At 39.8% G+C, this 21,299-nt stretch overlaps 1 protein-coding gene across 1 annotated transcript in view; it reads left to right on the top strand.

Annotated features, from left to right (window-relative positions):
• The window catches only part of thsd7aa (thrombospondin, type I, domain containing 7Aa), a 135,946-nt gene that overhangs the window by 49,560 nt on the left and 65,087 nt on the right, over nucleotides 1–21,299 (top strand). The window contains exons 2-3 of the mRNA XM_053447421.1: nucleotides 12,567–13,770; nucleotides 18,578–18,826. Coding sequence (XP_053303396.1) covers nucleotides 12,567–13,770; nucleotides 18,578–18,826 — 1,453 coding nt within the window. The remainder of the gene's footprint in view (nucleotides 1–12,566; nucleotides 13,771–18,577; nucleotides 18,827–21,299) is intronic.

Here is a 21,299-nt window from a genome sequence, read left to right as displayed (position 1 = left end):
ACATCCCAAAGAATTACGGTTGTCTAGTCGTTTTAAGACAGGATGTTTCTAATTTTATAATCTAATAGTAAGGTTGGAAGAAGGCTGTCCAAGAAACTTGCTTTAGTTATGAGTCAAATGACATGTCCTGGTCAAACATTAGTCCAATGTTCCTTAGAGTGCATTATAGTGCGATCCAAGGCAGCTACAGTGCCTTGCATAAGTATTCACCCCCTTTGGACTTTTCTACATTTTGTCATGGTATAACCACAGATTAAAATTTATTTCATCGTGAGTTTATGTAATGGACCAACACAAAATAGTGCATCATTTGGAAGTGGGGGGAAATATTACATGGATTTCACAATTATTTACAAATAAAAATCTGAAAAGTGTTGAGTGCATATGTATTCACCACCTTTACTGTGAAACCCCTAACAAAGATCTGGTGCGACCAATTGCATTCACAAGTCACATTTGCAAGTCACATAATTAGTAAATAGGGTCCACCTGTCTGCAATTTAATCTCAGTATAAATACACCTGTTCTGTGACGGACTCAGAGTTTGTTGGAGATCATTACTGAACAAACAGCATCATGAAGACCAAGGAGCTCACCAAACAGGTCAGGGATAAAGTTGTGGAGAAATATGAAGCAGGGTTAGGTTATAAAAAAATATCCAGAGCTTTGAACATCTCTCTGAGCACCATAAAATCCATCATAAGAAAATGGAAAGAATATGGCACAACCGCAAACCTACCAAGAAGAGGCCGTCCACCCAAACTGAAGAGTCGGACAAGGAGAAAATTAATCAGAGAAGCAACCAGGAGGCCCATGGTTACTCTGGAGGAGTTGCAGAGATCCAGAGCTGAGGTGGGAGAATCTGTCCACAGGACAACTATTAGTCGTCTACTCCACAAATCTGGCCTTTATGGAAGAGTGGCAAGAAGAAAGCCATTGTTGAAAGGGATCCATAAAAAATCCCGTTTGGAGTTTGCCAGAAGCCATGTGGGAGACACAGCAAACATGTGGAAGAAGGTGCTCTGGTCAGATGAGACCAAAATTGAACTTTTTGGCCTCAATGCAAAACGCTATGTGTGGCGAAAACCCAACACTGCCCATCACCCTGAGCACACCATCCCAACAATGAAACATGGTGGTGGTAGCATCATGCTGTGGGGATGCTTCTCTTCAGCAGGTACAGGGAAACTGGTCAGAATAGAGGGAAAGATGGATGGAGACAAATACAGGGAAATCCTTGAAGAAAATCTGATGCAGTCTGCAAAAGACTTGAGACTGGGGCGGAGGTTCATCTTCCAGCAGGACAATGACCCTAAACATACAGCCAGAGCTACAAAGGAATGGTTTGGATTAAAGAATGTTAATGTCTTAAAATGGCCCAGTCAAAGCCCAGACCTCAATCCAATAGAGAATCTATGGCAAGACTTGAAGATTGCGGTTCACAGACGGTCTCCATCCAATCTGACTGAGCTTCATCTTTTTTGCCAAGAAGAATGGACAAACCATTCCATCTCTAGATGTGCAAAGCTGGTAGAGACATACCCCAAAAGACTTGCAGCTGTAATTGCAGCGAAAGGGGGTTCTACCAAGTATTGACACAGGGGGGTGAATACTTATGCACCCAACAGATGTCAACTTTTTTGTTCTCATTATTGTTTGTGTCACAATAAAATTTATTTTGCACCTCCAAAGTACTATGCATGTTTTGTTGATCAAACGGGAAAAAGTTTATTTAAGTCTATTTGAATTCCAGTTAGTAACAGTACATAATGGGAAAAAGTCCAAGGGGGGTGAATACTTATGCAAGGCACTGTACATGATAAGATAATGTTTTGCTAAACAAAACCTCTTTTTGTGTGAATCTAGAAGTTAAAAGTTACAGGTCTGGAGTTTGACCTGAATATCTGCCTTCATGGAGAAATACAGTTGTGTAGCATATGGATAACAATGGAAACAGATATTTACTAAAGGAAGAATATACATAGTAAGACATATCTGTACCACTGCAGAACCTAGTTGAACTCCAGGAATAACTCTTGTGTGTAGTCATTTTTATCATCAAGAGGCTGGAATCTATCTGATAAATATATCTTAAACTTGCCTAGTACTGTAATAGCAGCTCTTACATCCAGCAGGACGAAAATATAGACAATTCCGGACTGACGGACTCTAAAACCTAACTGGAAGTGTTCCAAAAGACTCTTCTTGTGCAAATAATCACACAATTGGTTTGTAACAGTTTTATTTTTAGGATTTTAGAAAAGATGGGGAGGTTAGACATATGTCTATAGTTAGCTTAAACTGAAAATCTGGGTCAAGAGTAGTTTTTCAGGCAGAGGTTTAATTACTGCAACCTTGAAAGTTTACGTTGTACGTAGCCTGTAATAGAGATGAATTGATTTGATCTAATTCGGAAGTGTTAATTAAAGGTGAAACATAATTAAACAGTGTAAGTGGAGTAGGGTTCTAACAGACACGTTGATGGGTTAGATTCAGCTGTGAGATCTGTAGAAAAAAAAATAGGCCATGAAATGAGGAACCTTGGGCTGTTTTTATTTGATTCTTTGAATAATAAAAGGATATTTCATTAGAGTTGGGGTTTCTTGTTAGCATTTATATTTTCTTTCCAGGCAAGGTGAATCTCTTCCAGATCGGTGGAGCACCACTTTCAGAGGGGCCACATTTACTCTTGTCATCAGCACTGAGGCCACAGCACAATCAACAAGATCATGAGGATGTGTCGGAGTAATGCTGATAGCTGCCGTCCATTTTACAGACACATGGCAGAGGATTTAATAACAGGGGAATCTCTCCTTACATTTTTGTTACAGCCTTATCTGATAGACACAAAGTCATTATTTTGAAATCAGATGTTACTAAAAGAAGAATACAATTAAACATTCCTAACTCATACGTCAGAACAAGATGCAAGTGTGTTAAAACAATGAGTGGGCTCATTTACATGTTGAGTCAGATAGTAACGTAAATGGAGAGATATAAGGATGTCTGTCAGTATCTGCATTGATGTTAAACTCACCAATGACAAGAAAAGAAAGGGACTCTCTAATATATAGGTTATAGCCAAGTTTAGCTCCAAGGTTGATTAATAACCTGGAGTGGACAATTGCTGTTGATCTGAGGAAGGGAGTGAATTTTAACTAATATTCTTTCTGCTACAACCAGGTTCCACTTATATGGAATAAGCTAATGTTTTGTCTCTTTTATAGTAGAAGTAATGATTTTATTACGATTTATATGAATGACTCCCCTTTTAGTCTTTTTTTTTTCTCAGAAAACTACAGAGAAGCAGAGACTGCACCAGGTGAGGTCTGAGCCTTACAAATCCAGTCATATTGTGCAGCTGTGTTTGGAAGACATGGAAGGTACAGCAACCTAACCAGATGTTCCTCTATCAGAGGTGGAGGTGGTCTTTGATGACCTAACAACAAACATATTCTGCTGCGGTGTCACTTCCACACCAGCTCTTCTTTTGATGATGCTTCCTGCAGATCATAGACCAGAGGCACTCAGCCAGAGTCACAGCAAAGCCTCTCTGAAAGCAGCTCATCCTGAAACAAACAGGGAGAGTGGGGAAGACTGCAGCAGACGGACCAAGAGAAAGCAATAGAAAAACTTTCTGCTACTTTCTGTTTTTTTCTGCTGCCGTTTGCCCAAGTTGATGAAAAGCAAAATCATGTCTTACCACCATGACCTGATAGAGCATGGGACTGAATGGAAAGATCATTTTGACAAGCAAATGTCATTACTTCTGCCTTAAATGTCAACTTTTAACCTTACTGTTAAGGGCTATTGCCTTAAGATCCCTTTATCAGAAAACTGTATTTAATTAACTCATTCTATACTCCAAAGTTATGCCTGTTGGCATAAGCACTTCAGCTCAAGCATTTCCCAACTAACTTGTGTGACATTGAGGATTTCTTTCATCTTGTACATATAGAAACTGGAGTTCACATCGAGTTTCTTTGAGGTTTTTGCAAAAGAAAGATGCCAGTTTTGATTAAATGTGAATACAACTGTGTTTCTGAAGTCTGAAACTTGTTCCAAACCAAACCAGGATTTTTTACTAACCTTGACATTTTTTAGGACTTGACGGTGTGTATTGACTTTATCTCTGCAATATAGGAGCTTAGAAAAGTAATTCAAAAGTGATATTATACAAGTTCAGAGTGAGAAGATGTTTCAAACAGCTCAATAAATCCAATTGAAAGAGTATCTAGGGGCTTTCAGGTGAACTGGAGGCCACTCGCCGCAACACAGTGCAGTCACTGTGCTGCCCCATTCCATCTAACCTTTACCAAGAGCTCCTGATAGATTCTTAAAACTCCTAAATAATGGTTTTGTCACTCCAAGTGGATGTTTTCCTGCAAGATTGGATATTTTGTTTGAAAACAAATGAGTTGGTGGTGAACACTATACTGATGTGTTCAGTATTTAGTGTCATTTATCAGAAATACATTTTCTTTAACAATACGCACTGTTGAAAATTTTATTATTTTATTATTTACTTTTGTAGCCCAACATTGGGCAGACAGAAACAGACAGAATCAAGGCATGACATATGAAGTGAACCACACAACATTCTGTTTAACAAGGTTATGTTCTAAAGCTTCCTGAAGTATTACATGGAAGCAGTTCCGCTGCTACACACACATGAGAAAGTTGCTCTTGTAGCCTGCTGCAATGCATCATTCTTCCAAGTTAAGTGCAAGTCGTTGGTGTGTCAGTGTTCAATCGATAGACAGCTAAATAATTTAGTGAATCCTGTGACGTTCACCGAGATGCGTCATTCCCTTTATTCCATCAAAATCTGATCGGCAGAGACGCTAAACATGATGGAAGGATGAGCAAAAATATTGATGATGAAATCAACAAAATGAGAGTGCAACAGAGACAGAGCTGTTCAAACAGAGTTCAGCTGAATGCATGAGAGTGACGGAGAGAATGAAGTGGAGTAGCTGCAGAGAGATGATGAGGGACTTTGTCTGCAGTGGTATCAGTAACATATTTGCTTTCCCATGAGCTTGTGTGGGGCTCGGCAATTGTAAGGGAATGAAAGCTCCCAGAAAGATGTGTGTAATGCACACAGAGGCAGTACGGTTTGGCCAAGACTATTAGGGGCATTCATGGTTATCAGGTTCGTGAAGTGAGTGCTAGGAATCTGCTGCAGAATGGTGAGGGGGAGGAATCTAGATATCATGTCCTACTTTAGAATATTATGAGTAGCTAGTTTAACCACCCGCTCCCAGCAAACTGCAGTGTTTCTGTTGTTCTGCTGTTATATAGAGCAGCTTTCCACAGCATTCACCTCACCACCCGAACCACAGGGATCATATTGTTATTTGACTCACTGTGTCTGGGAAGCTGTAATACTTGCGCTGTGATCAGAGAATAACAATGACAGAGAGAGCTGATATATGATGCTTGGGGTGTTCATTATCCCTGAGGTTATTGAGTCCCAAAATAATCTATAGGTCACAGTTTTATTAAGTTTCAAAGTCTTTAGATTGTACCCTGCGTCCAGGTAGCATACGTCTATGCCTCCATCCCATATCAGCTGCACATCAGAGGCTACAGTTTTTCAGCCACCATTCCAACGATAAGCGGATGTTCATCTCCAAGTTATTTGTCTCAAGGTTATATATAGACAATAGATTTTTCAGTTCAGCTGTAAAGCATTGATGTGACGACATATTACCATGAGAGGGAAACCAGACATTATTAGGTTTCCATTTAGCCTTTGTGTTCCTCTTCAATTTGTTGATTTCAATAAAAGGCTAATTTGACTTAGTTAAATAAAAACAGGTCCAGCAAGTAAATGATTATGGACAAAAATCACATCATTCGAAGGAATCATTTAAACAAAGGATTAGGTTTTAAAGTTGAATGCATCTATGTCACAATTGGACAAACACAACATGTTATTGTCAACATATCAATAACATATCAACATACTATTTACATAATGATTTTTAATGAACCATTTCAATGATTCATTAACACCAATGAAATGGTTTTAATGAATCATTTCAGTAAAAACTAATTCTGGTAGCAACACTGAGAACAGTAAGGGGTTGCATTTTATTTTCATTGAAAGACATGCTGTCCCTTTCACAATAACTGAATGATGCTTTTTACACCTTTGATCCCAAATCAGGTTAGTGGGTCAAGGGCTCTATTGTATTTGATTGAAATCAGTTTTCAGTGCAGCATACCAGAAAATGGGAAAACATAAAAGAAAGCATTCAATGATTTGTTGGGTATTTATTTTTGTTGCATGCCTATTATTATGGATTTACAGCTGGAATAAGAATTCTTGAAAACATCATCTTAGCATGAGGGCATCCAGTAGTTAATGGCAAATCCCTGACCTTTTCACTGTCTTTATCGTAGACACGTGTCTACGATAAAGATCTATATGAATACAGATTGACTGCCTGCTGCTGCTTCTCTCATTTCTCCTGCCTCTCTATCCTAAAGCCACTGGTGGGATGCACATCTCACACTGGTTTCCATTATCCCTGTAAATGCCAACGCCAATCTTCTGTTTGGTAGCATTCGAAAAGTGGGAGGGAAACCAGGTGGGAGGTCCGGGGGTTGCAGGGCAGGCGGTGTACAAAAAGAACAATCCCATTATTTAGTGGGGGATGATATAATCTCACACAGATCAAATTATTCATCTGCTTGCAAGCCACATTGAGAAAATTGGACGAGACCTTAAATATCCCTTGTAAAACCTTAAGGACCACAAACAAAAGGAATCGTTCTTCTCCCCGTACGGCTCTTAAATAGACAGACATCTGAGTTTTGTTTGCAGCTTGAAAGACGTGATGTACTTACTTCAATGATGGACCTTCTCAGCTCTAATGACTCCTGTTACATGCTGAATAAATAACTCAAAATAAATAAAAACTACAAGTGAGACTGAGTTGGATTTTTGTGCGAAAGTCAAGGAGTCATTGTTTGAGTTTAGTATGACCCTGAACTGTACAAGGGGCCTTCTGAAGCCGATGCCTCTGTTCAAATTTAGATTAATGGCCTCTGCCTCTGGGGCATCTATGCTGGAGTGTTTGTGTTTGTGGCTGAAATTGCCCGGCAGACCTTCCAAGCTTTGGATTTCTCCTGATGCTGGAGCAGGGTAAACAGCAGCTATTACCAGAGAGGCTAAGATGATATCTTTGTTTTCATTTAGAGCCAATCAGACACTATATAGTATAAAGAATCCTGAATAGAGAGTCTGCCACACAAAGATGGCAGTTGTATGACATTCAATAAGAAAATCTGATGACTACTGATTCTAGACAAATGCACTTGTGGCCCTCTACAGTCATATAGCATTGCAGTTACATACACTTTCTTCAGCCAAGCGTGACCCATCAATAACTTTGTTATTTCATTGGGTTATTTCGTGGTTGATAAGGTTGGCAAATCACACTGATTACTTATACTTCAACAATTTGTTGAGAAGTGTAATGATGATCTTCCTTCATTTCCATGTCTCCTATATGTTGTGACGAGGGCATGGAGTGCTGGGACATTTCCTTGGCTGGTTTATCTTCACCTCTCCATGGAGCGTGTTGAAATTAATCCATGTTTGGGAATTGTTTTGTGTAAGCATTCCGGGTTGGAACATCTGGCCTTGCTTAATCAGATCCAATGGGAGATGGCTGATGTATAAAGGTTTGACTCTGGGATGGGGATTTAGAGTGGAGCTTACACATACTGTGGTGTGCGTGGGCTATGCTCTCTGTTGCTTGAAAGGACGTAAATAAATGTCTCATTTTCTGTACTGCTCTGAGTCTGCATTCAATGTGGTTGATTAGCCTGGCTGTTAAAAATCTGAGTGTTTAACCTGCCATCCCTGTCATTAGCTGCATATGTACGCTGCCAGAATGGAAATCTTGGCAGGCGTTCCAGCACAAGGGACACAGAGCTTAGGAAAGGGCCAATTGTTTAATCTGAGGGACAGTAACAGAAAAGGGAGCTGCTGTGAGTGTGCCAATGGCCAGTGTACAGTGTACTGCACATGTACCAGTGGTCTCAGCAGAGGCCACTACTTCTTCGGGGGTGCTGATATAGGGAGGAGAGAAATAAATCTAGTGATAGATGCTCACAGCAGAGCCTTGGGGCTGAGGATCATAGGACCAGTCGAGTGTGGGTACATGGCCAATTAGTGGTCAGGCCCAGGCAGACCTTGTTCACTCTTCTCTTCTCTTCCCCCTGGTAAATTCAGCCCTGTCCCTCGCTGTATATTGACATCTCAAATTTATCCTCTCACTCCTTTTTTTCCCCAGCAAATCTCAATTAATCTTACTTCTGGCCCTCTTTTCTTTATCTCCCCTGAAAGCTTGTTATTAGGAGCTTGAAATCCTACCCCATGTTGCAGTTATTGCAGTTTTTTCTTTTGGGGGGGGGGGGGGGGGGGGGGGTGGGTCTGTGTAATAAATGGAAAATATGCATATTTAGGTGGCCCACTTCAATTTTGGCAGACACTTAATTCGTCTTCAGACTTGACTCATAGGTCATAGGTCAGTAACCATCTGCAATGGCCTAGCTTAAAATAGCTCTTTCTCCATGGCAATAATGATGGTTGTGCAACAAACCCCTGTGGTGAGGAAGAAACCCTCCTGGTTAGCTCCTATATGATGACGAAGGCAACACTTGAGATCTCTTGTGAGAAACTAAATTGTGGAATTATAATTGCAAAAAAGAGATTGTGGACCTGCCAACAAATATAGTATTTTTAATTCACGTGTTATCAATACTATCAACCATCGTGTTAATTTTCATTGTGTTTTGTGCAACAACTTCCATTAGTGACAATTCTGTGCTTAGATTGGTTCTTCTGAAACATGGTAGAAACGCAGTATTTCCGAATGAAATGTTCTTTTATGTTTTATATATTTTATTTGGTTAACACCTTGGGATGAGAGCAGCAAAGTAAATTGTTTTGGTTAAATGAGTCACTAGTGACTGTCTTGTACAGTTTATCTTTATTGCACATAGTGGCCATGTTTGTTTTTAATTGTATGTCTATTTGTGTAAGTACACTGAACGCAACTACACCAGAGTCAAATTCCTATGTGTACTCATACATGGAAAATAAAGCCCATTTTGACGTTATGTCATTGTTTTTTAAAGAGCAAACAGTGGTTAAGATTCCCAAAATGGTTTTTAAACAGTATAATTACATGGAGTCTTGTAATAGTAAAAGGCCAGCTGTTCATAATATCTCTGTCTCCCTTGGTGTAACAGTGACATTAGGGATGGGAGGTTGTAGTATAAGAAAGGATGTGTGTGGTTAGATGTGTGTCAAGTCTCCTGGAGCTTTAGCCTTGTTGGCACAGTGCCCCTCTGTGCTGCTTGGCTCCTCTCAGTGGGTGATAGTAGGTGATGTAGGCCAGCATGAGTATCCCCACCACCACCACTCTTTCGTTCCTGTGCTCGCTCACCACCGGCCCACAGATAACTGTGTCATTCAGGGGCATGTTCATAAATTATGGTGAACGCCTGCATGGAGCGTAGACAATACCGCCTGCCAGGGAGCTAATCTTTTATGGCTATGAACATGCTGGCCTCTTTAGAGAGCAGGATATGGATGAAAACCCAGAGCCCAGATGGCTACTTATAACCTTGCAGCACGTAGGCTCTCTGTCTATTTTCTTGATTACAAAATCAATTTACCATACATTTTTTATCACTGACTCCTCGATGGCATCATACTCCACTCTAACACGCTGAGTCTACGTTAAATACTGCATTAAATCAGCACCAGGGTTTTTCCGGCAAAGTGAATTGTGAGACCGCTTTCATCAAACTTCGTGACACTTCCTCCTCCCGACAAAACTCTAGAAGAGAGATCACTATAAGCGTCTGATTACTAAAGCTGAATTGAACGGCTTCTCTATGATAGTCGGCGCCACACACACTGACTCTGCTGCTCACTACTCTCTCCCTACCTCTCTGTCTCTATCCCTCACCCGCTGACACACAAACAGTGTGATCACACACATGTAAACTCAGACTGGGTAAATACAACAAATTTGTAAGCATAGACAATGTATAGAGAGTTGTAGGACATGGTGGGGCGAGATCAGTTTGGCTCGATTTGGTTGGATAGAGATATAGCCCCCCCCCCCCCCCCCCTCCCCCATTCCCTGGTTTGACAGCTCAGTACCACCCCGCCTAATTTTCGGTAAGGAAAATCCCTGGACACTGTATTTTCCTAATTTCCTGTCTACATGATAATGGGAGGTGTGTGAGGGATGTCACTTCTGTGACTACAGATGTCTCTGGTGTCTCGGGCAGTTTCCTGCTACTACTATTGATTTGTATTGATCCAGACCCGTCTCCTACAGCTGTATGCTAATTTCATTCGGTTTTTCTGTTGACATTTTCATTGCGTCGTATCTCAGCTCTATTGAGTGAAACTATAAAGCAGTGGTTAATAGAGCCTGACTCATTACGTAGTAGACAGTTGGGGCTTTTGCAAATTACTCTCAATTTGATCAAATGTGCATTGCAGTTTTTCGTTTTGATGAAAGTGGTTGCTTTTAATGGATGCCTTTAGACTGTGCCACTGCAAGATTTCTCTCATTCAATAAATGATGTTGACATCTACTTCTTCAAAGCATTCGTGCTTCCCATAGGTTGTGCCATGTTGACTTTGATTAGGTTTCGTCTAGTGCCACAGACAGGTTGACATTTTTGGTTCAGAGTAATGTCTTAACAGCATTTGATGAAATGTCTTGAAATTTGGTGCATTCATGTTAAAAAATAATCATGAATTGAAACTGAGCAGGGGTAATAACCACTCTATCCCGAATGACTTGAAAGCACCTCGAACAGCTTAACAAGCCACAAGCACTTATTTTAGTTCATCTCTCTGATTCCCCTCAGTTTGTCTTATTGAACAAATTAAGGTTTTAATTTCCCCCTATTGTAAATTGCTTGAGATAAATAAATTAGTATATCTGTATTATAGAGGTGAATGCAAATTCAACCCCACCCAGTTTCAGTCCAGTTCAAATGTTCCATTTTTCATTTATCAGTTTTGCTGTTTTGGCCAATTTAACAAAAAGAGCAAGATCCAATGATGATCAAGTGCCAGCAGCAACTGTTTTGGCATCAGCTCTCACTTTCCTCAGTCAAATATGAGGCTAAAACCCTGGAGTCAGGCCACCAGAACCCCTGATGTTTACACTGCTGGGCACCGTTGCTGCTGATGGAAATAAAGGATCAATTTCTGTCCTGTGCTAGAGATGCCATTGATCATCCAGGGTTTCCCTCACAAACAGCAACTTCATCTGTATTTTTAGCAAAAGGTCGGACGCAGGAAGTCCCTACCTGAATGTATGAGGGGTGGATATGGGATCAGTTTTTCTGCCTGTGTTCAGAAAAACATGAAAGATTTTATTTTTTCTTGTTTGGCTTTCTGTTTTTTTGTTGTGCTTTACATTATTGATCACTGTTTGTCTTTTTCTCGAACTTTCAAGTAAGGTCAAAGTCAAAATAACAATGTGTGGGAGGACGAGACATCTTTTCACATTTTTATCAGTTGCTTTAGCTGTGCTTTATTCTTTGGACAGTGAATAACGGCAAGTGATAGTTTGTTTGTTGAGATCAGAATAAAAAGCTCAATTTGCTTAATTGTAATCATAAAACTTGTTATCAGACTAGATATCGTAACATATTTATTTTCAAGGAGAGAGAGAGAATCCTTTCTGCTACCCTTTGTATCTTCTGTGTCTGATCACAAAACAACATACACTGGTATTGGTTACACAGAAACACAAGTAACTAAATAAAATGTTTGTTAAATTCAGCATTTCATTATGTCTCGATACAGGTTCCCTGTATTGTAACAGCAGACACAGCAAATGCTTTTCATCTCTACTGCTTCTGTTCTGATTGAGTCTTAGGCTGCTCTGACTCTGCATCTGCTAACAGGGGCTTTGTGCTGAAATTCGATGTTTACTTAGACCTTTAATTGCATTCTCATAAATCTAGTGGAAGTGCAATCACTATAGACGGAGAGTGATTTAGCAGTGCATATTTGTCAGGACATCATTATTGCACTTGAAAACACTTGTGTAGCACATGCTCGATGTGGAAAGGCAGTCGTTTCTTTGAAAGCACTTACGAATTGTAAATTTGTCCTTTTGGCCAAAATAAAATATTTAGTTTTCATGGGCTTTTTGCCATCAGCTGGTAATTTCCCCGAAGTGGGACAAATAAAGGATTATCTTATTTTTTGATTGGTTTTCAATTAAAAGCTTTGTTTTAGGCCAACCATGAAAGAAAACTTACTTTTCCCCTACTGATGGATTTTCTGCTGAAAAGGTCTATGAGTTTTCAACATAAACTAGTTTAAAATGATCATTAAGATTAAGATACATTTTATTTATCCCAAACACATGCACAGACTGAATGCTATAATATATTGTAATTCAGTCCTCTGAGTGAAATAAATGTGTTTCCTAATCACAAATCATGCTTCTTTCCCTTGTCTTTGTTACTTACATGACCACTTGTCTTTCTCTTCACAGGTCCATGGGGTCGTTGTATGGGCAGTGAGTGTGGTCCTGGAGGAAGCCAGAGCAGGGCTGTATGGTGCGCCCATTCTGAAGGCTGGACCACTCTTCATACCAACTGTGATCAGACAGAACGGCCAGAAAACCAGCAGAGCTGCTTCAGAGTGTGCGACTGGCACAAAGATTTGTACGACTGGCAGCTAGGCGCCTGGAACCAGTGTGTCCCGGTGTCCATGCGCAGTGCTGGGGTTCAGCGCCCTGCTGGGTGCACCCGGGGAGAGGAGGGCATCCAGACCCGTGAGGTGGGCTGTGTCCAGAAAGTGAATGCTGAGCCTGCAGAGGATGCAATCTGTGAATACTTTGAGCCTAAACCACGACTAGAGCAGGCCTGTCTAATACCCTGTCCTCGGGACTGTGTGGTGTCGGAGTTCAGCCCCTGGACGCTTTGTTCAAAAACCTGTGGAATGGGCTTACAGAACCGGATCCGCTGTATCCTAGCTCCCCCATTGTTTGGCGGGGCAGCTTGCCCAAACCTGACTGAGTTTCAGACATGCCAACCAGGGGTCTGTGAGGGGGAGGAGAGCCTCTACAGTCTCAGGGTGGGAGCTTGGGGACTCTGCTCTGTCCCGCTGCCAAGGCAAGCAAGACAAGCTCCCGGATTACCCAGAGATGACAAACCATCCAGAGAAACCGATAAACTTTCCAAAGACGGAGACAAACAGTCCAGAGGGAGTGAAAAAACATCCAGAAGGGGAGACAAGCAGTCCAGAGAGGGTGTCCTACAGTCTGGTGACGATGAGAAGCAGTCAAAGGGAGGGGAAAAGCAGAGCAAAGAGGGTGACAAACAACACAAAGAAGGAGACAAATGGGCCAAAGAGGGTGATAAAGTGCCAAGAGATGGTGACAAACCATCCAGACCCAACAGAAAACTGAGTCGTGCAAACAGGAAACCTGACAGGCCATCCCGACAGGCCGACAGGCCCAAACGACAGAAGAAGGCTAAAAACAAGGAGAAAAGAGAGAAAATGAGAGAGAAAGTCAGAGAGAGGTTAAGGGAGAGAGGCAAATCAAAGGATCCTGAGACGAGAGAACTCATCAAGAAGAAGAGGAACAAGAACCGTCAGAACCGCCAGGGAGCAAAGTTTTGGGACCTGCAGGTTGGATACCAGACCCGAGAAGTGTCCTGTGTCCACAAGAGTGGGGATGTTGAAGCTCTGAGGTAAGAATGACTGATAAAAGCATCACTATTTTTCAATTTCTTTAGAGACAAATTCAGGTTTTTGTGAGGATATCTTCAAACCATTCATGCACTACATTAAATTCAACTGTTTAATTCATCTTTAATTTGACATCAGCGACATAGTTTGGCCATTCATTTGTCCTAACCTTATAGTCCAGGCAAAGTAACTCATTTTGGAGCCAAAAATCAAATTAATTGTAAAAAAATTTATTTCAGCATAGATCATTTCAATGAAGTTTCCAGAACAACATACTGAAAGTCTTCAGAAATCCTAGTTGAGGAAATATGTGTAATTCTCATCAATGTGTGCCAATAAGGCCAGGCAACAATACGCCCCAATGGGGCTATTTTTGGGGATAGTTTTCAGGCTAGAGACCAGTCTAAAAGCAGCATTGCCATCACCCATTGGCAGTAGTATGATTGGATGAAGATTGCGCCGATGTATTTGTCATACATATGAATGGTGTTTCTTCCTATGCAAATTAGGAAATATTCAATAAGTGTGGAGCTCATGTGCATATTCAAATTTATTTAAAAAGAAACAAAAATATTATACAAAAAAAGTTACTTTGCATGTATACTTTTACGATGTAAAGTTTTATTGTGGTAGGACTAAAGGAAAAAATTAAGCCTTTTTGGGTGTATTTTGGGCATATTCGATTAGTGTATAGCTCATTTGCATATTCAAATTCATTTTCAAAGAAACTTGTAACACAAGAATTGTACTTTTCATTGGTACTTTCATTGTGTAAAGTTTCATTTTGATAGGAGTAAAGGAAAAAATAGCCCTATTGGGATGTATTGTTGCCTGGCCTTATTGGCACACATCTCGGATTGATGAGAATTTTATATTTCCTCAACTAGGAATTCTTAAGACTTTTAGTATGTTGTTCTGGACACCTCATAGAAACGCCATATGCTGATTTTTTTTTTACAATTAGTCGTTCGTAAAACGCTACTTTGCCTGGACTATTAACCATTCCAGGATGTCTTGAATATAAAGGGATTTAAGGCACTGGCCATAGCAATAACCGATGCCCAACTTTGGCTGGGGACATTTATTTTATTTAATCTCTTGATAGTTCTCAACTAGACACTGTTTGAACATTGTGCTACAAGCCCAAACCCCCAAAACTAAATCTTATCCTGTAGTTTACAAATATTAAAGAGAGAAATTATCTTAAAAAAACGTGACACAAAATATAAAAAAAACAGTCATTAAATATTTCAAAACATTATATTCTTTGATTAAACAAATGTGACTTGTTTGTTGTCATTGTCAGAACATTGCACGTTCCGGTTGAATACACTGTCTATGGCGCTCACTGGTGTCAAGTGTCAAGGCTCATAACCCTCAGACATCTGTTGTGTTTTGTTCATGCCTGTAAACCATCAGTTTTATCTCGGCAAAATGAGATCATCCAAAACCTCACACGAGGGTTCAAGTTTAATTAGTGGACTCTCTCTGCTTTTTATAATGCCACAGTGCAGGATAATAAATGCCAAAGGTTGCTGTCAGTCTCAATTAGTGAGTGTTCAACGTTATTTTGCCCATTCCACTTTACCAGTATACATTAAGCTTCTCCCAGTAGTGGCTGCATTAATCAAAGCTTCACTGTAAGGTCCATCCAAAGATGTACAGTCTCTTATCCAGTGAGGTCAATGTCCATGAGGTATCTGAGAGCAATGCTCTTTGTAGAGATGAATGGCCTCATTCTGTCTGTCTGTTCTTGTGCGACTCAAATAGAGGCCACTGAGCAAGGTCCATTACTTCCTGAGAATATCGAGCCTCCTGTGGTATGCCTTTGCTTTTAATGCAAGGGTGAATGTCAGAAATCAAACATCAATTAAACTCCTGCAATGGCTGGAGCCTTCAAATTTGGATACATCAGTTTGGATTTTTTGTGGTGGCTAGAACCTCCCCAAAGTGTCCAGGCTTTTAAATGGTGATGAACTGCAATTCCCAATTGTTTTTTTTTTGTTTAGGAAATAGTTACTTAATAAAAAAAACTAAATTACGATTTCTGTGCATAGGTCAATATTAGAATTCTAAAGTGAAAAGAAGTAATTCAAATTTTGAAAGTACAGTACATAACTGTTATGCTTGAGAAATTATTTGAAAGATGAGTTTTTGATGTGTTCACAGTCTCTTGGCCCTTCCTGAAGTTAGGGTTAACCCCAACCCTCCAGATCCTACAAAATTAGATGTTAATTAAAATGCTTCAGATGTAACTCTCTACAATCTTTGCACACTTTGACTTTTTAACACCTGGAAGATCCTCTTAAGATCCATCAGATTGAATGGAAAGTTTATTTGAACTACCATCTCATCACAGATGTTCTATGTGTCACGGTTTGTGGAAGGAGATGGACCCAGATGCAGAGATGTTTAACAAAAAACGTATTTAATATAAAAGGAACTAAACTAAACTCTAACTAACCAAAAACAAGGAAGCTTACGAGAGGGGTTCAAAGTGAAGATGCTCAGGGGATCAGGACAAGGCAGGACAGGAACACAGAACAGCACCATGGATGACAGAGGGTAGATGAACAAACAATCCAACAAGGACAAACAGAAAGACAGAGGCTTATATACACAGGGAAGGCAGGGGTAATTGGCCACAGGTGCAACACATGAGTTAGACAGACAATCACCAAGACAGGAAGTGAAGACAGAAACAACCCACAAGGAACAGAGAATACAAAATAAAACAGGAAACAGAAACAGAGTGCACACATGAAAACAACTTAAAACACAAATCAGAGATCTAACAGTTTTACAGAAAACACAGAAGACACAAAATCTAAACTGTCAGATCGTTACATTATGAGGTTTAAGTCTGGCCTTTACCTGAGGATAATCCAGTGTTGTCTTGACTGAAAGGTGATCTATATGGCTCAGTCTTGGGCCTTGTACAAGAACCTTTACTCAATGATAGCATACTCTCCCATCTCTGCAGAGACTTCTGAAGCCATGTTAGTATAGTCTTTGGTTTCTTATTCACCGCCCTGACCAAATACCTTCTTGCCTGGTTATTCAGTAAAGTCAGATTGCCAACTCTAACTTCCCCAGGACACTCATAGCTTTTGGGATTGTTCTATACATTTGCCCTGATCAATGCCTAGTCAGTGTTTTCAAATCAATTCCATTCTTGCAGGTGGACTTTAATTGGTAGAAGCACCTCAGAGATGATTAAAGCAAACAAAATGCAACTGACCTCTAAGAGTGCTACAGCAGAGTCTGAATACTAACGTAAAGCAAAATATTGAAAATTTGTATAGGTCTGAATGTTTCCTGAAACCATATTGACCTAATTAAACTGATCAATCATTTCACAACAAACCAACACTGTTACCCTGGAGGTTTTTGTGACTACATTACACTTGGTATCCAGATACACAAATAAGAACAAAAAAGTCTGAACATATTTCTTTCTTTAAGCAATTAATTTTACCCAATGTATGCAGTATTGTCCTTGTTTGGAAGTAAGCCCTCGAAAAAAGTGGAATTTGTTTTGTTTTCCACATAAAGAGAGTCTTCTTTGCCAATCCTTTCTTGAGTCTTCAGGAACAGATTAGGTATAATGTTTGTTCTGCTCATTATGGGATGTAACAACTATTGCTACCTCTATATAATCCACTACAGCAGGATATATGTTTGAGGTTGTCTTTAACTTTGAATTCCACAAAATCTTTCTATTTGCGTTGGCTCAGTTATTCTCGAGATAATGACAGAAAGGGTTTGATTACAGCAGCAGTTAGAGTTCCGAGGTAAAAGCATAGTCAAATCTGCATCTGGATACAAACTGTTACATCTTGTACCGTTGCTCTGGCTTTACCATAGCAGGACGTTACTGAGAATGAACCTCAATGACTGCAGCAGAGTTCTGATTGGAAAAAGACTAAAACAAAACAAAAAAACGAAACAATGAGAATTGGACCTGTTTGTTGCTCACAAATCTTCAGAAGTCCTCCAGAAGTTTAGGAAAACTGGGGAAAAATGTAAATGGTGAGACTTAAAGGGAGGAAAAAGCAGAAAAGAGATGCAGTATGTCTCTATCCCAAAAGACCAAATCAGCTTCTACAAAACACAGTAAGAAAAAAAAAACAGCAATCCACAGCAATCCCATCATCAAACAGGCCTTGGTGATGCGAAGCTGCTGCTGAAAATACAGATAACAAATTGTTTGGTTTTTTTAAAGAACAACTTCAAACCACATTTATCACATTGGCTGAGTCCGAGAAAGAAAAACTGAATAACCTACAGCTGTATTTCACTAGCCTGTGTGTAATCCCTCCACAATAGTTACTGTATGGTTCTTAATGATCTACTGTGAAAATGTAGAGGGATATTTTGTCACAGCTTAACAAATGTATCTGTCTCCTTTCCATGCCTCTGCATCAGCCAGTGGCCAGGGGCATTATGTTTACGTGTCGTTATTTCATTATCTATTGTTACATTAACAGCTTCTTATTTACAATGTCTTAATTATGTCATGTCTGTTTTTTTATTTGTTCTTGATTTTATTTATTCAAAGAAAAAAGATGTAGCAAGACAGCAAAGTTGACATTTTGCAATACCTAAATGGTAATGGTACCGTTTGTTTTTTCCGACACATTCGTTCCAATGGCATTTAAAATAAGTAAAATCACATAATTTAATTAAATAAAATGGGAGAGTCAATTGGGTTTGTGTCTTTAATGCAAAATTACTAAATTGTTGTAGAACCAACGGCCACTGCAGTTCAATCATGACTAAGGGTATCTTTGTTTTCATCTTCTACAGCCTGTGCTCTCAGGAGACATTACCAGTGAACTTCCAGGCATGCGTCATAACCAAAGACTGTGATGTGACGGAATGGTCGGAGTGGTCAGCGTGCTCCAAGGAGTGCCATGATCCCAATGGTCCCAAGGGTGAGCGCACTCGTACCAGAAAAGTGAGCCAGTTCCCAATCGGGGGAGGAGGAGATTGCCCAGAGCTCGAGGAGAAAGAGCCCTGCAGCCCCCAGGGAGACGGAGTACCCCCCTGTATTGTGTAAGTACAGGACAAGGTTAGATATAGAGGAATATAATTAGAGGACAAGTGCTGGTGGTAATATGAATAAAATATAACTGACTTATTGAAACTCACCATAAACTCAGACATGGATAACTGCTGCTGTGTCGGTTGGTAGGCTTAGGTAGTCTGCACAAAATTGTTTTGCACCTCTAAAATATGATTATCATGTCTGCCCTCTATTCATATTAATATTTCTCCTTTGTCAGTTGAATTAAATTAGATAAATTTGACTTTGTGATGCTAGAAATTTAGCCTGAAGGAAATTAGCTACTGTGTGACCAACCTTCCCATTAACTGAAGAGTCTTTAGAGGGCATCCTCAACGATTTTCTACTTGTGTGCATATGAACCATTTATATCACTCCGCTTATAACTGAAAAAGACCTCCAGGTGAAACACTCACTTATCTCATTTAGACTACAATGAGATAACAAGCTGCACCTCCTCATTCTTTGAACACTGCCACTGACTTTGTGACGTGTCCTTGAGAAACCACACAGCCAGTAGACACCTCTTCAAATTTCTCTCAAGTCAGTCCTTGGCATGTCTTTGACGTCATGAACATTGTGAAAGATGGCATGCTACCAATGTGTAGTCTGTTAAAGGCTTGGGTCAAGTCAAGACAATAATTTATAACTCCACAATTGCCTTATTTGACCATCCTATCACAGCCTGTCACAGGTCAACATGAGCTGTGTCTCAATTCAGCAGCCGCATTCTTTGGAGAACACGATCTATGCAGCCAACTTTGGCTGCATCCTCCAATGGCTATGTAGACCGCGTTGGCTCAACCTAAATGAGACGGTGTGGTCCCTATAAAGTCACCAGCTTGTCCCACCCTGGATTACATCCGTCACCAAGCAACAAAGCTATGGACGAAAACTTTCTTTGTTTAATTAAACACGTTGAAAAGATGTTTTCAGCATGTCTTCCCAACAAGTAAAAATTGACTATTGGCCTGTTTGACCTGCTAGCGTAGCTTGGTGCCTGGACTTCAGTACAATGAGTTTCTTTCTTGACGGTAATTGGCTTTTTTTTCTTCAACTCCAGCGATAGATTTGAGTTTTGCATCTACATGTCTCTCAAGTCGCGCCGTTTGCATCATTTACATCGCCTGGCACAAGAGATTGAAATGTGTTCCTATTCTTGTCTTTGTATTGACTCTGATCATTTGTACCACATTTTGTGGGAGCACAGCATTGGGCTTTCTCTCTTCTGTCTTATTTCATGTCATCTTACTTGTCTGAGGATGACATTACCAGCGAGCCTAGCTTTTAAGCAGTAGATGGCAAATTACATTTTTCTCAATTTTATTAGGGACATTGGTAGTTATATTATCAAGTAACCTGAACCATAAACTAATCTGTCTTGATGATACCTACTGTTGGGTAACATGTGCGGTGGCTTGTGTCTGGCTTGGTGCCAGCAGGAATAGACAAATGGAGTGTCAGAGAGGAAGCTGCTGCCATGTCGGGCTTCTGTCTCTCTGGTGTCACATCCTGACACGTCTGCTGATTACGCTTTAAGTTCCTCCTCAGGTCAGGTTCATTAGCTGTGAATAGTGGATGAAAAGATGTGATCATGCCCAGTTGTAAAGTTGTTATATTGAGCTTTGATGATTTGTAATACAATGATGCTTTATGAAGAAAGACAAAGCCCTGATGCTACATATATGTATCCAGGCGATCTGTTGTCACTGAGCATGTTATCATGCACACTGATATACCACAGTTATTCAATATGTAAAAATATTTTGAATTTGACATCTAAATAGCATAGTTTGAATGTCATGGATTTGACCTAACAGAAAATGTTCAAGGCCGGTCTGGAAAAACATCAATTAGCTATAAAAAATAGATAACTTATTAAAACATCATCACAGACTTGGTTAACAGCCAATCAATACATAACACTATACAATAACATATGTTAATGAAAATATTGCTGGGATATTAATTTAAATAGCCATTTTAACAGCATCATAGGGCAATTGTCTTTTTCAGAAGAAGGGCAAATGATAGAATGTTTTTTCTATATAAATGTAGGGGTTTTGAACCTTTTCTGAAACAAATTCTTTGGTTAACTGTGCCTAGTATTAGGATTTAATCTATCCATTAAAATAATAATTTATTAACATGGTTTTTGTAAAAGTCCAAGGCCTCTAAATAAGGATCAATAAATTGTAACATTAAAATATTGAAAGTTGAGTAACCTCCATGACATACTACCGAGTAAGAATATCTGTAAAAATTATTTTGTTGTGTAAACAAACATCAATTCCATTTTGACTCAGGTTTTCTGACCCCTGGAACAGAATCTATAAGTTCTGTTTTTACTTCAACTCTATAACCCATAAAAAACAGGAAATCAATGTCCATCAACTCCTGCGGTCTTTTCTTTGACAGCAGAAAGAGAGGCAGCACTTCTGTCCACAGTGCTGCAGACCTGCT

Source organism: Pleuronectes platessa, chromosome 18, assembly GCF_947347685.1.
Source record: "Pleuronectes platessa chromosome 18, fPlePla1.1, whole genome shotgun sequence".
In the NCBI taxonomy this organism is placed as follows: Eukaryota; Metazoa; Chordata; class Actinopteri; order Pleuronectiformes; family Pleuronectidae; genus Pleuronectes; species Pleuronectes platessa.
This window is presented reverse-complemented; position numbering and strand designations above follow the sequence as displayed.